At 32.0% G+C, this 22,340-nt stretch overlaps 2 protein-coding genes across 2 annotated transcripts; one reads left to right on the top strand and one right to left on the bottom strand.

Moving 5' to 3' along the window:
- Positions 1-3,854: 3,854 nt before the first annotated feature.
- LOC102617531 (GDSL esterase/lipase At1g29660-like) lies at positions 3,855-5,558 on the top strand. Its single transcript, XM_052435004.1, has 5 exons — positions 3,855-4,266; positions 4,398-4,522; positions 4,667-4,912; positions 4,990-5,233; positions 5,317-5,558. Exons 1-5 carry the CDS (start codon positions 4,008-4,010, stop codon positions 5,556-5,558), a joined length of 1,116 nt encoding a protein of 371 aa, XP_052290964.1. The 5' UTR covers positions 3,855-4,007.
- A 132-nt stretch (positions 5,559-5,690) lies between these two features.
- LOC102617808 (agamous-like MADS-box protein MADS1) lies at positions 5,691-12,641 on the bottom strand. Its single transcript, XM_006467514.2, has 9 exons — positions 12,460-12,641; positions 11,906-12,163; positions 8,973-9,054; positions 7,611-7,672; positions 7,418-7,517; positions 7,220-7,261; positions 6,652-6,693; positions 6,377-6,543; positions 5,691-5,995 (listed from the first exon to the last, which is right to left on the bottom strand). Exons 2-9 carry the CDS (start codon positions 12,142-12,144, stop codon positions 5,992-5,994), a joined length of 738 nt encoding a protein of 245 aa, XP_006467577.1. The 5' UTR covers positions 12,145-12,163; positions 12,460-12,641; the 3' UTR covers positions 5,691-5,991.
- Positions 12,642-22,340: the final 9,699 nt, after the last annotated feature.

The following is a 22,340-nucleotide window of genomic DNA, read 5'->3' as shown; positions in this document are numbered from 1 at the left end:
CCAGCGGAATTGGTGATCAACTAAAGTTACAATAAATAATTAGCCATTTTTATTGAATTTGAATTTGGTGTTGAGTTTCTCAATTTGATGCGGCGTGTTATAGAAAAATGTATTATAATTAACATGTAATTAATTTAAATTAAAATGTAGATATTTAGTTATTCGGCTAAAATTTTAATATTAAATTATAACATCTATAATTATTAATTGATAACATGAAAATATGTTATTTATTAATTTTTTATTTTCATAAAAAATAATTAAACTTACATTAATGAAAATTGATGTTAATATATAAGTAGTTTAAATATTTAATTCATAAAATAATAGTCACTAATTTACTATTATACATAAAATACTCCAAAAATATTTTATAATTAATTTAAATTATTCCATGATAATACTTACTAGCATAAAATACTTAAACAAATTTTATTTAGATTATTCAATTATTTAATAATAGAACATGCTTCTATATGCTAAAAATATAAATGACGCCACATATTTATTATTTAATTGACTTTCAACATGTCCTCTACACACTCAATTTATAAATGAGTATGGTTTAAATTATTCCATGATAATACTTACTAGCATAAAATACTTAAACAAATTTTATTTAGATTATTCAATTATTTAATAATAGAACATGCTTCTATATGCTAAAAATATAAACGACGCCACATATTTATTATTTAATTGACTTTCAACATGTCCTCTACACACTCAATTTATAAATGAGTATGGTAAAAATTTTACTCCATAGTAAAATATGTACGATATGTCATCTATTATTATATTTACATAACGATATGTCATATGTTATTCATAAATTAATACGACATGACATGATCTATTATTATATTTACATAACAATATGTCATACGCTATTGATTAATTAATATGACATGACATGATCTATTATTATATTTACATAACAATATGTCATACGCTATTCATAAATTAATACGACATGACATGAATTTTGAGTGTGATCAACTAGATAATTGAGCATATCTGCATGTTTTAAAGTTATGCAAGTCATTAGGCTACCTTTTTAAGTAACATATAGTATTTGCTTCCTGGAATCTGGTTTGCCCTTTAGTTTTCTTTTTAACAATATGACATACACACACACACACACATAGAGAGAGAGAGAGAAAGAGAGAGAGAGAGAGAGAGAGAGAGAGAGAGAGAGAGAGAGAGAGAGAGAGAGAGAGAGAGAGAGAGAGATCCACACATCTATTGCAAAATGTCGTCGTTGAAAGACAACACACACCTTTCTTAAATTATTTGCAATTGCGAAGCATGCATGCTAAGGGTGGGCAAATCTAATCCAACCCAATAGACCCAACCTAACTCAATTTAATTTCGACGGGTTGAGTGGGTTATTATGAATTAATTGGATTAATTTTTTTAACCCAATTAATTATGATGAATCCTATTTAACCCAACCCAACCCTCATAAATAATAATAATAATAATAATAATAATAATAATAATAATAATAATAATAATAATAATAATAATAATAATAATAATAATAATAATAATAATAATAATAATTCTCAATTTGAAAAATCCTAAAAATCTAAACGGCTAATATATTTTTTATCCTCTTTTTATTCTTTTATAAAAGAGACTATTTTGTTCTTGCATTTACTATAGACTCTAATATCATAACTAAAATCACTCTCTTAAATCTCAATTCTCAGTCAAAAAGGTATTTATCTTATTTATTTATTCTATATTCTTTATATTTTTTTTAATACTAGACCATGAATAGAATTTTCATACTATAATATATTTATATTTGATTTCAATAAGTTTTATTATAAGTTTCATATCTTTTTCTTTATTTAATTTTTAATTTTGATTCGATTTTCAAATCTTCAACCCAACCCGATGATTTAAGGGTTGAGTTGAATATGTTTATTTAATTGGATTGAATTGTTTTTATTTCAACCCATTCAATAATGAGTTGGGTTGAGTTTTCACAAACTCTATCCAACCCAACCCAACCCAACCCATGCCCACCCCTATGCATGCCGTTCACTTCACAACTTCTTTAACTTTATTCTCTAGCCTACATTTATAATATATGCATACATGTATATTGATTTCTCCTAATTTATACACACCAAAATCAACACACTTCGCCAATAGTATAACTCATCTCCGTATGGCCACCCCCATAACACCCCCGTCCCGCCTGCTGCCTACTTTGTTCCTGTTCGCCAAAGAACCAAAGCTATGGTTGATGGTCGTCTGGGTTTGGCCGGTGATATTAGATAATTACTTTCAATTACATTTCCCTAAAGGAAAAGCACGACGACAAGTGCCTTGCTATTTCATTTTGGAGACTCCTTGGCTGGTAGTGGCAATAACAATTTGCTTCCAATATTAGCTAAATCCAATTTTCCTTCTGGATCCACTGGAAGGTTTTGCAGTGGCCGTACTGCATACGACATAACTGGCATGCATGTCAATTGTCACAGATGATATCATATCATCTGTACGCACACACTCACTTAAATTTAAACATTCTCAAGTGATGATCATGATGTTTGATTCGTTTCACTTGTGTGATGATATCAGTTTCAATAGTCAAACTATTCCTCACAAATTGATAGCCACTGGTATCATTACTCGACTGGGAGATGAGGACTGAGCTTTCAGTTAAGTACCTTTACAAGTGTTTGTATACAATTGGAATGGGCAGCAACGATTGCATTAACAACGTACTTTATGCCACTATCCTCTTAACCCCTGAGCAATTTGCCGCGCTTCTTAGAGAACAATATTCATCGCAAATAAAAGTTAATGCCTAGTACGATTTATAATTACTCTTTTAATTAATTAATATATAGTATCGCATGCTTCAATTAGTTCTGAAAGCACAAAAGTTAAAAGTGTTTGATGTAAACAATCTTTACATTATTTTTTCTTTAAACACTGCATGATCATTTGGGAGCAAGGAATCGAAGGTGGTGTTGTTTGGCCTGAGGGACTAATGAGTTGCACTCCTAATGCAATTGCTACACATCCAGGAAATGGCTCCAGATGCGCAGAGAGCACGAACAAAGTCATCAAACTATCTCATAACGGGCTTAAATCACTCGTCCATCAATTCAATGCTGCTACCAAGCTGGTACCTCATCTATGAGCTATTTATTGTTTAATTTATTTTAATTTCTGAAAATTGACACATTGTAATGTTAAAATATACATGTACTTCTTTTATTTTTATTTTTCGTAGTTTTATACCTAGTGTTTGTGTATGTCTATGTATGGTAGGTTTCAGAGTGAGAGATGCTCCTTGTATTGCAATACAAGGTATTTTTACAATTGATAAACAAAAATAAAAATAAGAATTGATACGAACTTTGACCCTGATGAAGCTTGTGCCAAGATTTTTAGTTTTTCTAAATTAGATGATAATTACGAAATAAACTTAAATAAAAGTTTGGAGGTGAGAAGCGACTTACAATTTATGAGCGAAAACACAGGCGATAATTCTACCCGCGAATCGTCTCGGATTTTTGTCCTGCCTCACAACGAGCCAGCGTGATTTATGCTAATTGCCTAATTTTCTAGAGGTAGAGACAAGAGAGCTTGCTACATTAATTGGTAACCTCTTGCTAGCTGCCGATTTGTGCCCATTAAGAAACCTCTTGCCATGCAAATTAATCAATTAATGTTTTAATTCATTTGGTAATCTATACATCTCGGTTTTGTCACAACTATGTTGCCTCCATTTTAAAATTATCTTTCGAACAGTCTTCCTAGCCTACAATTATTCCTCACCTTACAAATCATTTGCTTCATTAACAATCTCTTTCGGCTCACCTTAATCGCATGCATTAAATTCCTGCCTTATTCCCCTTTTCTTTTTTTTTTTAAAAATTTTTAAATTTCAATCTCTTACAAACGTGATGTGCTAATCTTTGTAATTGTATTTATTTGTTCTTAGTTTAATACGTACTGAATTCATTTGCCTAGCGAATATGGCTTGTGAAACAAAATCATGCTGCTGGAATTGGGTTATGGCATTTGTATTTATTTCGGTCTTCAACCTGCAAAGCCCTGTATGGGGAAAACCAGCAGTGCCTTGTTACTTTGTTTTTGGAGATTCATTGGTTGATAGTGGCAACAACAATAACCTTGCAACAGATGCCAAAGTAAATTACTGGCCATATGGGATTGATTTTCCCAAGGGTCCTACCGGAAGATTTTGCAACGGCCGAACCATAGCTGATGTAACCGGTCGGTGTACATATATTTATTAATAATTACTAACTGAAATCTTAATTAGTTCTATTACTCTCTCTCTCTCTCTCTCTCTATATATATATATTAATTGAGCATGCATATGTATATTTGTTTGATCATTTCAGCCGAACGACTGGGATTTGACGATTACATTCCACCATTTGCAACTGCTAATGGCCCGGAGATAATCAAAGGAGTCAATTATGCATCCGGGAGTGCTGGAATTCGCGACGAAACCGGGTCGCATCAGGTATTATACGAATATACACACAATATTAATATGTTACTTTAATCACCTGCATTTGTAGACATTCATAAAACCGAACACTTGAAATGAATTAACAAATAACAACTGACGATTGAAAAATTAATATCCGTTACGTGGCGCATGCAGGGTGTTTGCATAAGCTTAAATAAGCAGTTGAAAAATCACAAAATTATAATCTCACGCATTGCTGGGTTCCTAGGGAGTTACCACTCAGCTTATGAGCATTTGAAAAAGTGCTTATATTCGTTCACCATAGGCAGTAACGATTACATCAACAATTACTTCTTGCCGCAGTTTTATAATTCAAGCCAGCTCTATACACCGTCCGCCTACGCAAGAATCCTTTCCCAACAATATTCTCGTCAACTGAAGGTGACCGAAATCGATCATTTTATTTCAGTTTCCTCTGAGTCGCTGTGTTGTTAATGTTAACTAAGTAATTTGTTTAGACTTTGCACCGTTACGGAGCCAGGAAGGTGACGTTGGCTGGAATCGGAGCAATTGGCTGCACCCCAAATGCAACATCATATTATGGGACTAATGGCTCCCTATGCGTGGACAAGATGAATTCTGCCGTCCAGCTTTTTAATAAAAGGCTAGTAACACTCGTTGATCAACTCAATGCCAAACACCAAGATTCCAAATTTATCGCTTTGAACACCTTAGTCCAAACGCCACCGGGATTTCCTCCTGGTAATTAATTTAATTAGTTAATCTCCTCAATATTTTGTCTCTGTCTTAGTGTACTGGTGATATGTATACGTTAATCACTTCAGGATTCAATATGTCAACCTTAAGGTGCTGTGATGTAAACGACTTTGGTCTCTGCATCCGTGCTAAATCTCCTTGCAGTCAAAGGGCAACCCACATATTTTGGGATTCATTCCATCCTGCAGAAGTGTTGAACCTCATTGCAGCCAATAAAGCTTTCCATTCTGAAGCCACATCTGATGCATATCCCACGGATATTCAACGTTTAGTTCATTTTAATCCAGAAGCTCACTCTACCCGCAGTTAGTGAAAGGAACTTTCTGATTAAGTATATACACAGAAATCTTCTTGCACATACTCTTGGTATATATGTGTGCGTGTGTGTGTGTGTGTGTGTGTTTTAAATCTAAGCCATGCACATACATACGGACACTCGACATTTACTAATCATTAATATCATATTCGAAATTAATATAAAATGCAGAGACTTTGTGTTTGCATTAGGCATACAGAATATGAATTCATGGCTGACAAACATATATATAATATTTATGAGTCTTAAAATAGTTTATATAGCTACTAGCTTAGGCCCCTGATGATCACTTAATTAAGCAAAGTTGATTTCTTCGCTGCATCTTATAGCAATTTTGAGCGCGCACCTGCACACCTTTTATCTAGAATGAAGTAATAGCTAGATACCCTCCATAGGATATGACATGGCAGAATATTCTTCAAACATATTAACTGCACATGTAAAAGAAGATTATATCAGACAAATGATTTCACTAATGAAGAACCAAAGGCATGGAATCTCCAAAAAATGCATCATGAATTTATCTACAAGATCAGCATGACTCCCGATTTGTTCTCCATTACTTTTTCAACAATCATCATCCTCAAATGAATCAATTAACAAGAACCATCAAAATGTATATATGTGTGTACATAAGCCCATTTGAGTCAGGCAGTTAGTGAAGCACTTAAGACTACATATTTTAAGGGGGGAAATCTGAATCCCTGTCGACAATCAATGCAACAGAACTATACATTTGGAGCAGTGCAATGATGAGATAATTAAATTTATAAATAAGCTGGGAAAGCTTAGGGAGAAGAGGATATTCATACACTAACTGAAGGGCCATCTGATCCTGGCGTGGGTAATGATTGGTGGGCTGTAATGCATTGACTTGGAAATAGCTCCGGGAATCAAATGGCTGAGACTGTATAATCTCGTAGCTACTCCCTCCTTGCATCAAATTCATGTTCTGCTGTCCTCTTTCATTCTCGGCTATCTACAAAGACCAACCATAAGAAGATTCATTCAGTTACTAGCCAGTACTACAAATTTGGCAAAGTGACACACACACACAAACATTGATAACAAGGTATAATACAGAAACCTTTGCTCGGAGAAGCTGGTTGCTGTTGTGCAAGTCAACTTCCTGCAATGCAACTATTTTATATAAGCGCACTGAAGGCAACATTATGTAGCTTAAACAAAGAGACAGACCACTATAATTATATATGCTACTATAAAAATATCAACCTATAAATGTTGAGATTCCCATTGCACAGTTAAATCACAGCTCAATGTATAGAAATTCACTCATATTTCTTCATTAATTTTCTCTTATACTATATCCATATCTCATATTTCTGACGATATATGAATGGCAGCCGTATCAATACAGCCCTATATTGTATCTTTTCCACAAATTTGTATCTTGTTCTTTTCTCGATTAGACGGTTAGCCATGCAATTTACTGAAGTACCTTCATTAGATCCTCAATGTTAAGTAATCGATCATCACTCCTAAAATTGTGGATTCCCCCACCCCATTTAAACAAGGCTAAACAAATAATAAAAATTCAATTATAACAGTGATCCATGTCAGGATAAGCATACGAATTACATAATGAAACGTAAACAAGAACTTATTGAGAGATAACAGAGGTAAAGTTTAGATACCCTCTTCTGCATGTACTCAATTTCTGCAAACAGCAGCTCATTCTGGCACAGTTTAAGAGGAAAAGGAAAATAAAAGTATCAGTATTATTGAAGCTAGTAACATAGATATAAATCACATATATTTACTTTTATTTTTCTTGATATTATAATGATCATAAATAAGTATCATAAATATATATGTGAATTGATAGTGAATACCTTTTTAGATCGGATTCTGCTAATACCTTTCTCTAAACGAGTCTCCATGTTCTTGAGTTCCTTGAAATTTAACCCACTTAGTGATTCACCCAACATGTTTCTGGAAATTAATAGCTTTGTCAAAACATTGTTTCAACCCAAAAACAATCCAAATAATCAATTATTGACTAGGACCATTTGAGATTATAATTACCTGTTTGAATTTTGCATATTGCTAATTTGTATCCTCAGCTTGGCAGCTTCTTGCTGGTAGAACTGAGATTTGTGACCACAAGAAAGTACTTTAGAACCTCAAAGGATACAATAGCAATGAGCATAACAAATTAATTAGTGAACGGCTTACTATCAAGTGAAGAAAATTTTTTAACTAGGGATTTGGAGCCACATTGATGCTGACGTATTTTATTAGGATTAGCAAAACATTAATGGTGTAAGACTTATGTTGTCAGAGAACTTACAAGATAATTAAATAATGTTATATGGAAAAGGCACATACAGTACTTTAAAAAGTGTATTAACCTTCTTAAAATTCTCCCATCTCCTAGCATTCTTCTAAAAATAATTTTTGCACAAAATATTCATCTCTCTTGCTTTCCATATCATTCTCAGAAGTTTGTTTTTCTTCATAATAACACATTGAATTTTCACAGCCTTGCAACATTTTGAGAGTATTTATACTAGTGTTTTTTAAGGTGCACAATGCAGTCAAATAAAAAGTGTTACATAAAATTCATAATTCATGATGCCTATTTGTTAAATCAAAAGTGTACAACATTTTTCCAGTCATGCAAAAAAAGAAAAAAAAAACATATTTATATGATTGCATCGACGGTGCTGAGCAAAAAAATGCTGGAACTCTTCTAAACCTAGATGAAATTATTTATGGTAATTGACCATAGAATTGTTTATTAGTTGCATTCTCTCTTGCAAGGTTTTCTTTTTTGTTTTTTTTTTTCTTGATGCTACATTATTCAGAAATGTTAAGACCTCAATTCATGGTTTAGGAAAAAAAAATTATTATTTTTCTTTAAAAAAGAAGGGGTCACTTAAGTCCAAATCAATTTTTTTGTCCTCTATTGCCTTAGAATTCAACTCGGATAGCAAGTCAAAAAGAATTGTTTGAAAACCACTTGATCTTAGCCTCTAGAGGGCAGAAAAAAGTTATTTTAAGTCATACATATGCAATTACGTATACTTGTTTTACATAAATTCATAAATACTATAAATCATAACAATATTCAAAATTCTCATACATATGCTCTCCTTTAATATTGATCTTCTCTAACATTGGTACAACAGTTTCTTGAATTGATTTATCTGGCAAACTTCATCAAATGAACTTTGTAGTACTTAATTTTGAAGTCGAAACACAAAGCACCATTTTCGCAACCTTAATTTAATTAAGCAAATAGATAAAAGGCAATGGCAAGTGGCAACCACTCTTACCACACTATAAGAAATCATCATTAGTCTAAGAACCAAATGTAGCCAGTAACCCACCTTAAAAGACCTATATTTCTTCCATTACAAGTAAAGTTGAGAGCTTAAATTGTACCTGAGCATTTGCTTCACAGATAGACCCAGTATTTGAGGTATCTGCAGTGGCCTTCTTGTACCTGTCAATTGTTGATTTCACACTGCAATATACCATATTCATAGCATTAGTTCTCAATATAGAAGGAGAACTAAAGAAAACAAATGCAAAAAAATCCACCGGCGAATTTTAATATTGAAAGACATAATCTTACCCTCCTCCCAGTTATATTTAAATGCCATAAAGGTATCCAATCTACCAACAAACACATACGCATATTACAGTAATCTTGGCATAACTTATGTTGATTTATGGATAATCAAGCAGCAAATTAGTTAGCTGTTATGAGAAAATTAATATCTCTACAAGAACTTGTCCTCTTCCAATCTCAAACCCTCTAGACGAAGTCATTGAGATTTGATATATAGAAAATAGATCAGTACAAATCTTTGAATAATTGAACATAGAGGAAAAAAAAATTTCCCATAATGGCTAAAAAAGCAACATTAGGATTTGAATGGTGACAATACACATATATATATTGTCCCGAATGCAAGTAGCTCCTGATTTTCAGCAAAAAAATAAGCAACCTTTTCGAATCTCTCACGTGGGCATGTTATGATGACTCTAATTCTGGACAGTGGGAAAAGCTCTAATGCAATTAACCGCCAAATTGTGCCGTCTCAACGGTCAAATCAACCAACTCTTTCAGTTAACTAAACCTAATACGAAACCTTAAAGCGTATAATAATGGCGAAGGATGAAATCTCAGTTGCTGAGTCAGACTCATACTCTTGTCTGAAAAATTATCCCAAATTCGTGTGATATGATATGAATTTTTTGCTAAAAGTAATAATAATAATTTCTATTTGCAACAGTGAAAAGAGATCCACTTATCTTTTCTCGATCGTGGTTCAGATACCTTAATTTCCTCGACCTGTGACTGGCTGTCTCTGCCAAGCTGGCATAAGCCCTAAACATATGATTGGCTAAATGCGGTCTATGGTCAAATATGCGCCATGTGTCACTTACCCATTAACCAATAGATGATAGCCAGAACCCTAACCTTATTATCCACCTCGATTAGTGAAAGTACTGTATAAGATTTAAGTTTTTATCTTATTTTGTTGCAAATCAGAAACTTTATTCAGTCTGAAGGTCAGAGTGAATCAGAGCCGTCCGAGTCCGACTGAGCAGCCAAAGTTTTGATTGCATGAAAGAAGCCAAAAGGAAAATAAAAAAAAGCTCAGAAGTCTCTCATTGGCTCGCAGAACCCACATCATCATCACCATCTTTCTTGTAATCTCTCTCTCTCTCTCTCTCTATAAAACTAAACTTACATAAAAATATCTATGCAAGATCTTCAACATATGCAAAGCTCTCTGGAAAATGCCAACAGTGACTTGCTGTAATGATTTTCTCAGTTGATGCAATCTGATTGGTTCCACGACTGTGTCTAACAGAGCTTTGTAAAAGAATTTAACTGAGAGAGAGAAACAGGTAAATCAAATTTGTAAAAAATGGGGCAGCAGGTGGGATATTTGAATTTTAGCACCATAGAAGATTTAAAAGTGTTAAAAAAAAAAAATTAGGGTTCAGATGACGGGATGAAATTAAAATAATAATAATAATAAGGAGAAGCTAGTTTTAGGAATCATGACATAAACTCTTTTGTCAGTAATGGAAAGAAACTGAAAAATCGTGTGTGACGTGACCCAAGATTCTTGTAACTAAGACAACAAACCACAAACCAACTTCATCTCGGTCTGGTATGGTCCTCAAACCCTAACTAGGGTTAGTTTTTTTTAAGAAAAAGTAAAATTTGTGATTAAATCTGATTGGCTAGAGAAGATTTCGTGTGATTTTGGCGAAGACGTAATATGGGTGTTGATTAAACGTGACTTAATTCGGTTTTGATTGGTTGAAAGAGTTAGATTTGATAAAAGTTTTGATCAGAGAAACCAAAATTGGGGGTTCCTTGTTCGGAACCCTAATGTTCATATGTATATAAAAAATCTTTATTTGAGACTGGATTGATAATTTTGCTTTTGAGTTTTGACTATGTACTTGTGATTGCGTTGATGTGCGACTGACGTGCCATTAAGGAAGTGACAAAGAAATTGGACAGCTAGCTTCAGTTGGCTAGTAGGCCTTTCACTTGGCTAGCCAGCCTCATAGATGACAATAACAAACACAGAAGAGAAAGGGAAAGAGAGCAAAAGAAGGCAAAGAGGAATAATGGGGAAGGGCAAAAAAGAAAGTAAACAGAAAATTTAACAACAATGGAGGGAGGTGATCTCACTGCCAAACCTATGCTTGTTTCTGCTGCTACTTCTACTACTGTGTGACCATAACCATATATAATGCTTCTATTTCTATCTATTACACCAGATCTATGTATTCACCAAACCAAGAGCTCAAAATATGATCATAAACAGAAAGCTAAAATAAATAAATAAACAAAAAAAAATATAAACACCCCCATAAAGCTCATAAAAAGAAAAAAAACAAAACAGAAAGAAGAAAGACAAGTGAATCTATTTTTTTTTTTAAAAAAAAAAATTAATGAGTATGTTCTTTGACCTTAAATCCAGCCAAAGATCTATAGCAGAAGCAAAAAAAAAAAAAAAAAAAAAAAATCATGACTAGGATCTAATATTCCGAAACTTTTGCAGAATAACCCCCGGAAAAAGAAATCAAGAAAGAAATAAAAGTCCCAATTTTAGAAAAGAAAACTAAAGAAAATCACCATGACCATATAACCTTAGAAAAAAGCTACAAGATTTCTTCAGAACTTAAGTGATTTAAAAAAAAAAAACATGAAATTAAGTTAAAAAAGAAAAAAAGAAAAAAAATCAAAGTAGGGTTGAGAAATTGGGATTGAGAAAGGTAGAGACATACAGATATGTATGTAATATGTGTAGAGATTAGTGGAGGTATATAAAATATTATACCTGTTGTTGGAATACTCATAAAGGCGGCCGCGGCTGGAGAAGACGATAAGAGAAACCTCAGCATCACAAAGAACAGATAATTCGTAAGCTTTCTTGAGCAAACCATTGCGCCTCTTGCAGAAGGTCACTTGGCGATTTGTTGTGTTTTCGATCCGCTTGATCTCGATCTTTCCTCTCCCCATTTTTCTCTTTGGTGATAATTCCTCTCTTCCTGCTGCTAATTCATTTGGAAACGCCATTCTTTTCTTGACCACCTGCCTGATTCATTCATTCAACAGAACAAAAACAAAAGTGATGAATACTTATAATATATAACTAATTAATTAATTTATAAGGTAGCTAGCTGTAATACATTTAGAATCATTTGGTTTAGTCGGGCAAATTTTTAGAAGAAACAATATTGCTGATATTCTAGTTATATAGACTGTGTGTATCTTAATTAATTTGTACTTTTTGCGATGATCAACATATACATATATAAGTTGAGAGTAACACAAAAGCGGAGGAGCAATTAAAACGGAGATGGGATTTATTGTGTTATTTTTCTCACTCACTATCTAACCAAAGGAATGTAGAATGATTTTGATTATCAAAAGGACAGCAGAAACAAAGGTTTCAGCAGGATTCAGCAGGATTTGGGATTTCTCTCTTCTTTCTTACTTAACAAAAAATGAGAACAGAGCAGGGAGAGAAGCAGAAGAGAAAGTGAAAGTTAAGGAGATGGAGCTTTTGAGGATGAGGTGGGTATTTATAAAGTATATTTACGACTCTTAATTAATTAATTGGGGTTCGTCCATTTAGTTTTTATATATTCACTTAATCTCTACTCTGCTAACTTTCTAAGATTTTTACCTTTTTTTTATAACTGAAAGAAAATAATAAAAAAATAAAAATTTTATGCTTATAGTTTTTGTTGTTTTCTTTATTGTCTTTTTCTTTTTTTTTTTTAAAAAAATAAAAATAAAAATTACAAGTGGTATGAATTGGAGATGAAGCAAAAGAGGAGGCTAAATTTGGGAATCGCATACACTCTCTCATAATATTCAGAAACCATATATAAGCGGGTAATTATTTTTATTCAATTTATGGAGATTAAATTACTTAAGAGCCAGTTTTCAATTGGGGTAGATGATGAAATAAGTTTCTTCTCTTGTGCGGATAAAATAGGCTGCTGATAAAAAAAGTACTTGGTGTTTGTTAAAATATATATTGTTGCAATTGCTATGAATTTAAAAACCAACGTACATTTGGTAAATTTTATTACGAAAAATGTTATTTTATTATAAAATGACAAGAATGACATAAGTTTAAATTTCCTTTAATTTATATATTAGGACGCATTGAAAAATAATACATTTTTTTGTTGAGATATTAAAATTATAATAGGAATTTTGAAAAAGTGTGTTGACTTATTTAATAATAGGCTATTTATAAAAAGTAAGCTGCCATCTGTTTTTAAAAATTTAATAAGATGCTTATAAAAACTAACCTCATATTTGTTTTTACTAACCATTTTCAATATAGAGAAACTTATAAAATAAGCGGCCTTTAAGAAATTTACAAAATATCATATTTGCTGAAAAAATTATATATGAAATAAGCCCCTTATAGTGTTTCAATCTGAATCCTGAATGAAACTTAAGCTGCATACACACCTTACACTTGCGCAATGAACTTTTAATAGATTGTTATATTTTTTTAGAGTGATGATACAACCACAAACTCTTGTACAAATTTATTTTGTACAAACTGATGTGGCATTAATTCATTGGTTGGATGAAAATATAAAATAATATAAATAAATCATGTGAGCTAAGGGATATTTAATTCAACCAATGAATTAGTGTCATATCAGTTTGTACAAAATAAACTTATACAAGAGTTTGTGACTATATCATTAATTTTTTTTTAATTACTATTTCAAGTTTGTGTGTGCTTAATGGATCTATTCTTCTCATAGTTTCAATTCCCATTGTGCCTCACTAGAAATATTTTTTATGAATAGTGCCATTTTCAATTAATATTGTTTTCTACTTAGACTTTTTGACTACATGAATGAATTAAATACATACATACAAATATATATAAAAGAATAATTTATTTAATTATTAAATAATTAGCAATGGCGATATGATAAATGTTATATAAGAAAAATATACTTGTACAAAATTGCTCAAAGGTATAATCAATACAATAAGACCTCTTTCCTTTATTAGAATTAGACCCCACTCACACTTCAAAGGCTCCATTATTCTCTTCAGCTCTCAATTTTCTTACCTTCTTGAAAGCATGACTGTTTTACTAGGACTAGGGTTGTGACTCATGGGTTATGACAAAAGTGAAGGCAACTCCATGTGATGCATCTAGCATTCATCTACTTATACTGTTAAACTCATTTATAGTAGTTGTAGAAGAAGCATTTGGCAATCAACGAATCAATTAATCGTTTCCCTTTTTTTTTTCAATATTTTAGTATTGTGTGAGAGCCATAGGTTTGACGGGTTTGTTCATCCGTTTCATGATTCAATGCCAATCCCACTTAGTGCTCTAATTAACTTATTTCTTCTTCTTTCATTTTTTGTTTCCTGCTTTAATTTATACTTTGGCAATCATATGCACTGCTCAAATGAGAATTACTGACTTTACCAACTGGCATTGCTTCTCAAATATTCCTCTGTCACCTCACTCTCTCTTTGATTAATTCGATTGGATCAACGTTGAACTAATGATTATCTCCCCCAGCCACACAGTTTGTTCTCTGCTTTACCTCGTGCCAGACGTCACTTAATAGTTCTCAAGGACAGGTCACTTTTTGCATACCCACCTTGACATTACATGTTAAATGTTGGAATGATTAGTCATTTTTTAGCGATCATTATGAGTGATATAGTGTTTCCTATGGACATGGAACCACGCATACATGATTCAAGTCCATGGTTCATATATACATTGATATTTTATCATTTGATCAAGTAGTCAAAAATTAATTGATGCGTGGCAATAGCATTCACACTCAAACGTCTTCAAATTCTTTACACATAGTCAGCCACCTTAGGGTTCTCTATTGATCAGATTTCCGTAACACAAGCAATCACGCAAGTGTTACTCAAGCAATTGTCAAACAATTTAATTTTTTGAGTCGTATTTGAAGTCGTTGATTCAAGTGGTTTCACTAATATGAAGATTTTTTTTTTCTCTTAATGATTTGCATTATTTTTTTTTTTCCGCGATTATTGTGACTGTACAGGAAACACGTTAATTAAACGTAGTTATTTCACCTAGCTAGGGCTAATATTTGTGACGCAGACATAGTAACAAATTCTGTGCAATTTCGTGCGTAATTTCATATGCTTAAATTCGTAGTAAAAAGATGACACAATATGATCGATCTTCTTAGAAAATTCAAGCTTGTTCATTTGGCAATAAGAAGATCAATTTAGATGATCGTTTTTAAATTTTCTTTCTTCCTGTGTCATTAGAGTATGGACTTTCTGAAAACTCTTTTACTACAATTAGCTATGAGGCTGAATCTGATTATTTTTAAAGTAGAAAGGACAATTAATGATATAATTATGGATGGTCTCTTCAGTCAAATTTTCTTAATGGGTTCACAACAAGAAAATCTCCCCATATCTCTTAAGAGGACCACTTTGAGGGCAATTAGTACTGTGCTTTTATCACATTTTGTACAACTAAATATATAGAAAGTTTTACCGCTGAATTATATGTGTTTCAATTAATTTTGCAAGATGTAACATACGAAAATACCTACACCTCAGACTTGTCTTTTGTGGTAAATTGTTTCGAGTATATCAAGAGGGACATCGTTTTTTTCTTTTCTCATTTTTCTTTTCCTTAGTGTAAGCATGCTATCATTTTTCCTAACAAGAAAGTCATATAAATACTTTTTGCCTAAAATGGAGAAAGACATAGATTGATTTTAAAAACCTCATAAAGCGTTCCTTAACCTTTGAGATTTACAAGAAAGATTCCAAGAAATTTGTCAAAAAAAACAAAAAATATTCCAATGAGGTCATTACAATCGAAAAGAAATTCAGGTAAGAATTTTTATCATTTCAAAAAACTATTGATTTTTTTTTTTTTTTAACACGCATATATTGTTATTGATCTATGGTCAAAATCTATTCCTTTGTTTTTATTTGGAAATCATGAGCTATAAGCTTAAGCATGTAGTGGCTCAAAATTAAAGCTCAAATTCAAAAAGTATCCGACATGAATGGTAAAGGTGCGTAGCAATTAAAAATTTACCAAAAAAGGGAAATCTTTGTGTGGGTTGGAAGCCAATTTCTTCTCTCTCTCTCAATTTGGACCGCACATTAAGTGTTAACCATATGCGAAATAAGTTTCCTAAGTGAGTTGGAATGACCCATAGTCCTTAAAAGACTTCAAGAAACGGTCGAACTTAAACCTTAATACTGGTTCCTGTTTTTTTTCCCTTGTGTTTCATGGAAATTGTCAGGACAAATTGAAAATCCAAAGCCAAGGGTTTTGACGTGTTTAGCAGAAAAAGGAAATACTATTTCTTGATTATCAACATTAAGAATGAATGACTTTATTACCAAGGTGTGTATGCCTTAAGAAAGTAATTAATTAACAAGGTCAATAATATTGTTACTTTGTACACTCGATCATAATAATATGGAGGAAAAACTAAGGAAAGTACGCGCATCAACAAGTCACATCCGAAACTAATATATATTCTCTTTGATTATGAATGGGACCACAAAATAAGATGAGATTTTCAACAATAGACCTTCGAAAGATGCTGGATGGTTCACAGCTTCAATGCCAAGACCTAATTCATTAAATGCTTCGTGGCTAGTCACTATCGCCATGGCCATTGTCATTGTGATCCTTAAAAATAATCTTTGTATATATGTACAAGTAAACCAACGCACTCAACTCACCTACTATTTTTCACAATAAACTGTGTACAGAGATTCTTGATTACTAGTATACTTAATTAGCTTGTCTTTTTTTCTTTTTTTTTACCCCGGGTAGTTCTTGATAAAAACAGGTTAATTAATCATCTTATTGATTATTGATGACATTTTAAGCCCTCACGTTAGAAACCCCCGAAATGGGGACTTCTGCTTTTGAGCTTGATGAATTTTCTGCCTCTTAAAAATGGTGGTTCCAAGTTCTGTTAATCCATTACGGAGTGATAAATAGTGTTCAAAAGTCTAGACATGTACATAACTGGAACTTTTCATACTTTGACTTCCAATTTTCTTAAAAAAAAAAAACTTAATACCTATCGACTACTAGAAAATTGACATCTAAATTTTATATTTGAAGGCTAAACGTCACCTTTCTCGTCATATTAATTAATATCGAAAAGGGGGAAAAAAAAAAAAAGGAAACTCACAGACCATTTGAAACATGAAAACGTGGGGAAAAATGGTAAACTTTTAACAAAATCTTTCAATTGATAGATAAATATTTAAGTATTTTTGACAATCTGAGTAAATGAGAAACCAAAAATAAGGGACTGAATGGGGGGTTTCCCTTTGCTCTAAACTTTTGTCGATGATGCGGTAAATAAGCAAAACCCTGAGAAACTAACGAACCATGTGATAGAGTAATTGATTTTGCAAGTTGCAACTACAACATTGATGAGTTATATGTTGCTTCAGACCAAGTGCTCACCCTCCAAATCAACCCCTTTTAAAGGAGAACAATTAACGATTAATAATGGTAGGGAATGTTAAGTCTCAATTTCTACCCTAATTAACCCCATATATCACTTATGTATTAGATGTGACTTTTATAAGTAGTAAAATTATTATTATATTATTTAATATATAAATATCAGTATTATATAAATTGGGATCCAGATATTAGGATCTTTAACATTATTTAAACAATTAAATCAAACTATCAAAGCACAGTAACAAGTTCTGAAATTAATCGAAAATTCAAAATGCGGAAGCTTGATTAAAAGCTTCCACGATAAATGGTGTGTAAAAAAGGAAAGCAAAGGGCATAAGCATAAAAGGTTAATGGGAAATGGATCATTCTGTGGAGTTGTTCCATCAGTCACGTGATTCTTTAATGTAGTGATCAAGATTCAAAGCATAAGACAATAAATTGAGTTGAGTTGTGATTGAGCTAAAATAGTGCTAATAAGGAAAATATGGCCAACAAACTCCACACAACAAATGCACAAGTGGGTTCCATTGCCGATACGTTTCTTATATGCCATTCTTACGATATATACACACACACTAACACACTAGAGGTTGTTTATTAAATGTTTTAAATATGAAATTTTATTAATTTTATATATTTTTTAAAATATATTTGTTTATTTTTTGAAACTTATGTCTGATTTTCATATATTTACATCTGAATAGAAAAAGTAAATTTTTATGACTTTTATCTGAATGAAAAAAGGTCTTAATGACAAGTAAATATTATATTCCAAAAATATCTTTGTAAAATAATTTATTTCCTAAATATAAAATTTAATCCTCTTTTTTGTTTTAATTTAGAAGGACATAAATGTCAAATAACCAAATTTAAGATGTTTTTTATTGTGAAAACAAATAAGATGCCACTTTTATTCAGATATTTAAAAACAAAAAACAAACATGTCATTCATATTTTCATAATTAAACCTATTCAGACTTCAGAAAAATTTAGACTCATTTAGATTTCAAATAAAAAAACAAACGCTACCTAAGAGTCAGAACATAGGCACCCCTATATGGCTATATATATTTCTTAAAACCATTTTCTTCATTTTTCTAATTTCAATATCTAGAAATATATATAACAACCTATAACAAAAAATTTTGTTTTAATTAAAATTATTCTTCATCAAAACTAATGTTTCATTTTTTTTCTTTTTTATTGTTCACACCTAATATCCATGGAGTTTCTTTCTCTCTCTCTCTCTCTCTCTCTCTCTCTCTCTTATTTGAAGAAAAAAAAAAGGTGATTAAGATTTCCTACATAATTACTTCTAAAAAAAATTCATCAGATTTTTTTATTTATATAAATTTATGATTCTTTTTTGCTCACTCTTGGTATAAAAATAGTTAATAAAAGAAATATATTTAATTTAGGGCTAAATATATATAAAAGGGAGTTTATAACAAGAGTGTTAAAAATAAAAAAAAATACATACAACATATTTGATTGTGTAAAGATTTTTTACTACGTACAAAAGTAATATATGTGTGTGTATATAAAATATGTAGGTTTAGTTTGATATATAGTCTCTCATTCAATATTGTAATCACAATTAAGGTTAAAGTTGTAAATATTGAAAAAGGATTTAAAGAGGATTATGGGGGGGTGGGGGGGTGCCGATAGTCTAATATGATTATAAAATTAAATATTGGTTCGATAGTGAAAAAGTTGGTTAAATTCTTAGAGGTGCCACGTACTTAACTCGCCGACATTTATCGTCAAACAAACAATTTTATTGCGGCCGAAAAGAAAACACAGAAGTTGAAGCTTGAATTACATGCGATGGCTAGTCAATAATTTGACCGACATAAACCCAACGAACACGTAGCTAGCTAGCTATTAGCCTCAATCATAAACAAAATAACTAACCTGCATTATAGTTTGGACTCTTCTCCTTGTTTTATATATATTCTGCCATTATTAGTCAATTCGATCGGCATGCAATAAGATGTCAAATATTTTTTTGCTTACATTCTCATCGACGAAGCCAGCTTACTTCTATGAATCATTTTTGTATCACGTTTTATCTCCACGCCGGCTCACTATTATCATGCTCATAAACGATCTACATAGTTTTGAAAATGAACAATGATCAAACTCACCACAAGATTGTTTTAGTAAATTAATTATTTCTCTCTTCGTTTTTTTTTTTTTTTTTGTGTGTGTCTTTTATAATTTACTCTTGAATTCATAAAACTCACAATTAACCAATATAAATTTCTAAGGATAAAAATATTTAAGATACTACAATAAAAAAATATTGGAAGTTAACAATGTTTCTAATGGTTGGATTGTCTCGATGATTTTTAGGGAGGGCGAGGGGCGTTGAAATTAACAAAGATCAATAGGAGGGAAAAAACCAAATTGTTATTTATAGCCTCGATTCAGCTGATAATGTATTATGTATAAATGAAAGCCATAGACATTTGCCTGCTGCTTCCACGTTTTTAATGTTCATATGATGTATATTTTTTATGTGGGGGCTCACATGCATACTTTTGTCAATACCGAAAGCTTCATTTCCCATCGAATCTCAACTTGCCCACTCACAGTCCTAGCTAATATACTTTATCCGAATCCAATTTCCTCAAATCAACAAGGTCAATGGCGAATTATATACATTGCTAATGTTCATGATTCCTTTCACAACGAACAATTCTCCTTGTGTCAATCAGTTAATGATTTTGCTTTCTGTTAAAGTTGAGGCAGCTACTAACCTTAAAGGCTCCATTCAAGTTAGGGTTCAATTTGTCACCAATAACAACAAATTTTGCGGCTGGCTGCAAAGAGCTAGCATGGGTAGCCCTCATTCCTTAATTGGTTTGTATGCGTAATCACAATTTTTTTTTTTCTGAACAGTTGTGGTTGGAAATGACTCCGAGTTTCATGACCATTTGAATTATAGCCGACTAATTTACATTTCATGGCCACGTCCTCATGCAACATACACACCACCCACATGTTATTATGAGTGTTACTTGATTTCATATGAATCATTCCCGCCAGTTAAGACAACAAAGCAGCAATTTGCTGTGCGCATTTTGAAATACCCAGATGGGGCAATTTTTTATTTCACTAATCCTCATCACACAAGTCAACTGTGATTAATTTGCTTTGACAATGTCTTGTTTCAATCTCTCAGGAGGTGTGTGCTGAGGCCTGAGGCAAGGACATGAATTTATTTGTAACAATTATTAGCGAGCAAATTAACAAAGCTGAAATTTATAATGGTAAGACTTTGTTTAGTCCCTATATTTTGAGGTTAATGTCCAATTAGTCCATGTATTTTTAAAAATATATCAAAACATCAAAATATAGATGGTCAATTTACAATATAGGACACTAACTTTAAAATATAGGGATTAAATAAAGTTTTACCTAATTTACAATAATGGCCACAACCAAAATACACCAAGGAATCGCAGATCTTGCCAGCAAAGGAAGCAAAGTTGTGGCCCTATCTCACACAATGTAAAGCAGTGCCATTTCCTAATCTAGAATCTGTAACCCCAGACTTTTAAAAAATTTGTCATGGATGCATCCCTAAATGTGTAAAATAATTCAAAGAGCATTATGAGATTGGTTAAAAGGATAGTATATTCACTTAATTATTAACGATATAATTTTGAGAGCATTCTAAGGTTTGTTTTATTGTTTGAGATACATTGAATATCTTGGCGGTAAATTCATAAATTAGGTAAAAAAAAAATTAAAAAAATTATTTGAAATTCGATTTGATTTAATTAATCTGGGTCAATTCGCCATGTTATCCAAATTGCAGCATCAGTCCATCGCATGAATCTTTTAGAAATAATTTAAATATTTAAAGCACAATAATATAAATTAAAAGAAAAAGAGAGTGAGTCTATCAAATATCAAAAAATAAAAGAAGGGGAGAGAGAGAGAGAGAATTGTCAATTGTGTACTGCTTGCTATCTTCAGTGGGCTGAATGCATACACTTATAACAAGTTGCTACCTCTCATTTACAGCATCTACTCTTGCGGGTGACAGTATTTTCATTGAAGAAGCAAAAACTGGTTGTGATGAATCCCAAGTCTTGCAGTTCTTTTTCCTTCTTTAGATCAAAGTGAAATAAAAAAAATAAAATAGATTTGGTGGTTATTTTTCAGCTATTAGAAAATTCAGTTTGGATTTTGCTTCATCTTCAACATATACATGTATGTGTGCACAGCTTGTCACAATTCAGGAGACAAATCATCAACACAACTACTTTCACAAGTTTTCAGTTATAATTATGAATTTCTTTTTCCAGTTTCCAGTTCCTTGTTTTACTTTATTACCAAAGTCACCGATTGCTGTAAGTTTTCCCCTATATAGAGGAAAATCCTCTTTTATTGTTCAAATGGGTCCACAAACCACCAATAATATTATCATGACACGAACAAAAGAATGTTCGTGTAAGTGAGATGCACATTTCATTTTCCGGAAGTGAATTACTTGTCATTTTTATAGGAATTTTTTTCAAAAAGATTTGATGATTTTATCCACAAGCAGCTCCCTGAAAATACAAGATAAATAGTAAGAATTTGAAGTTTACGGATGTTCTTTTCAACTCTAGAGGAAAGCTAAAATTACAAGAAATAAAAGCGACGAAAGTTTCTTCCTTTGAAAACTCAGATTTCAAGAGTAACGATAATTTTGATTAACCGAAATTCGAAGTCGGGAAAGACTAGAGAAAGTTGAGCTGGGGGCGCA

Source organism: Citrus sinensis, chromosome 2, assembly GCF_022201045.2.
Source record: "Citrus sinensis cultivar Valencia sweet orange chromosome 2, DVS_A1.0, whole genome shotgun sequence".
Classification (NCBI taxonomy): domain Eukaryota; kingdom Viridiplantae; phylum Streptophyta; class Magnoliopsida; order Sapindales; family Rutaceae; genus Citrus; species Citrus sinensis.
This window is presented reverse-complemented; position numbering and strand designations above follow the sequence as displayed.

What these genes read in the sequence shown, in the direction of transcription:
- LOC102617531 (XM_052435004.1), top strand. Translation starts at nt 4,008, where the DNA reads ATGGCTTGTGAAACAAAATCATGCTGCTGGAATTGGGTTATGGCATTT. An exon ending in AACCATAGCTGATGTAACCG is followed by an intron (nt 4,267 to 4,397) that starts GTCGGTGTACAT and finishes TGATCATTTCAG; the next exon opens with CCGAACGACTGGGATTTGAC. An exon ending in GCCACCGGGATTTCCTCCTG is followed by an intron (nt 5,234 to 5,316) that starts GTAATTAATTTA and finishes TAATCACTTCAG; the next exon opens with GATTCAATATGTCAACCTTA.
- LOC102617808 (XM_006467514.2), bottom strand. Translation starts at nt 12,144, where the DNA reads ATGGCGTTTCCAAATGAATTAGCAGCAGGAAGAGAGGAATTATCACCA. An exon ending in TATGAGTATTCCAACAACAG is followed by an intron (nt 9,055 to 11,905) that starts GTATAATATTTT and finishes GGTATATTGCAG; the next exon opens with TGTGAAATCAACAATTGACA. An exon ending in AATATGCAAAATTCAAACAG is followed by an intron (nt 7,518 to 7,610) that starts GTAATTATAATC and finishes ATTAATTTCCAG; the next exon opens with AAACATGTTGGGTGAATCAC.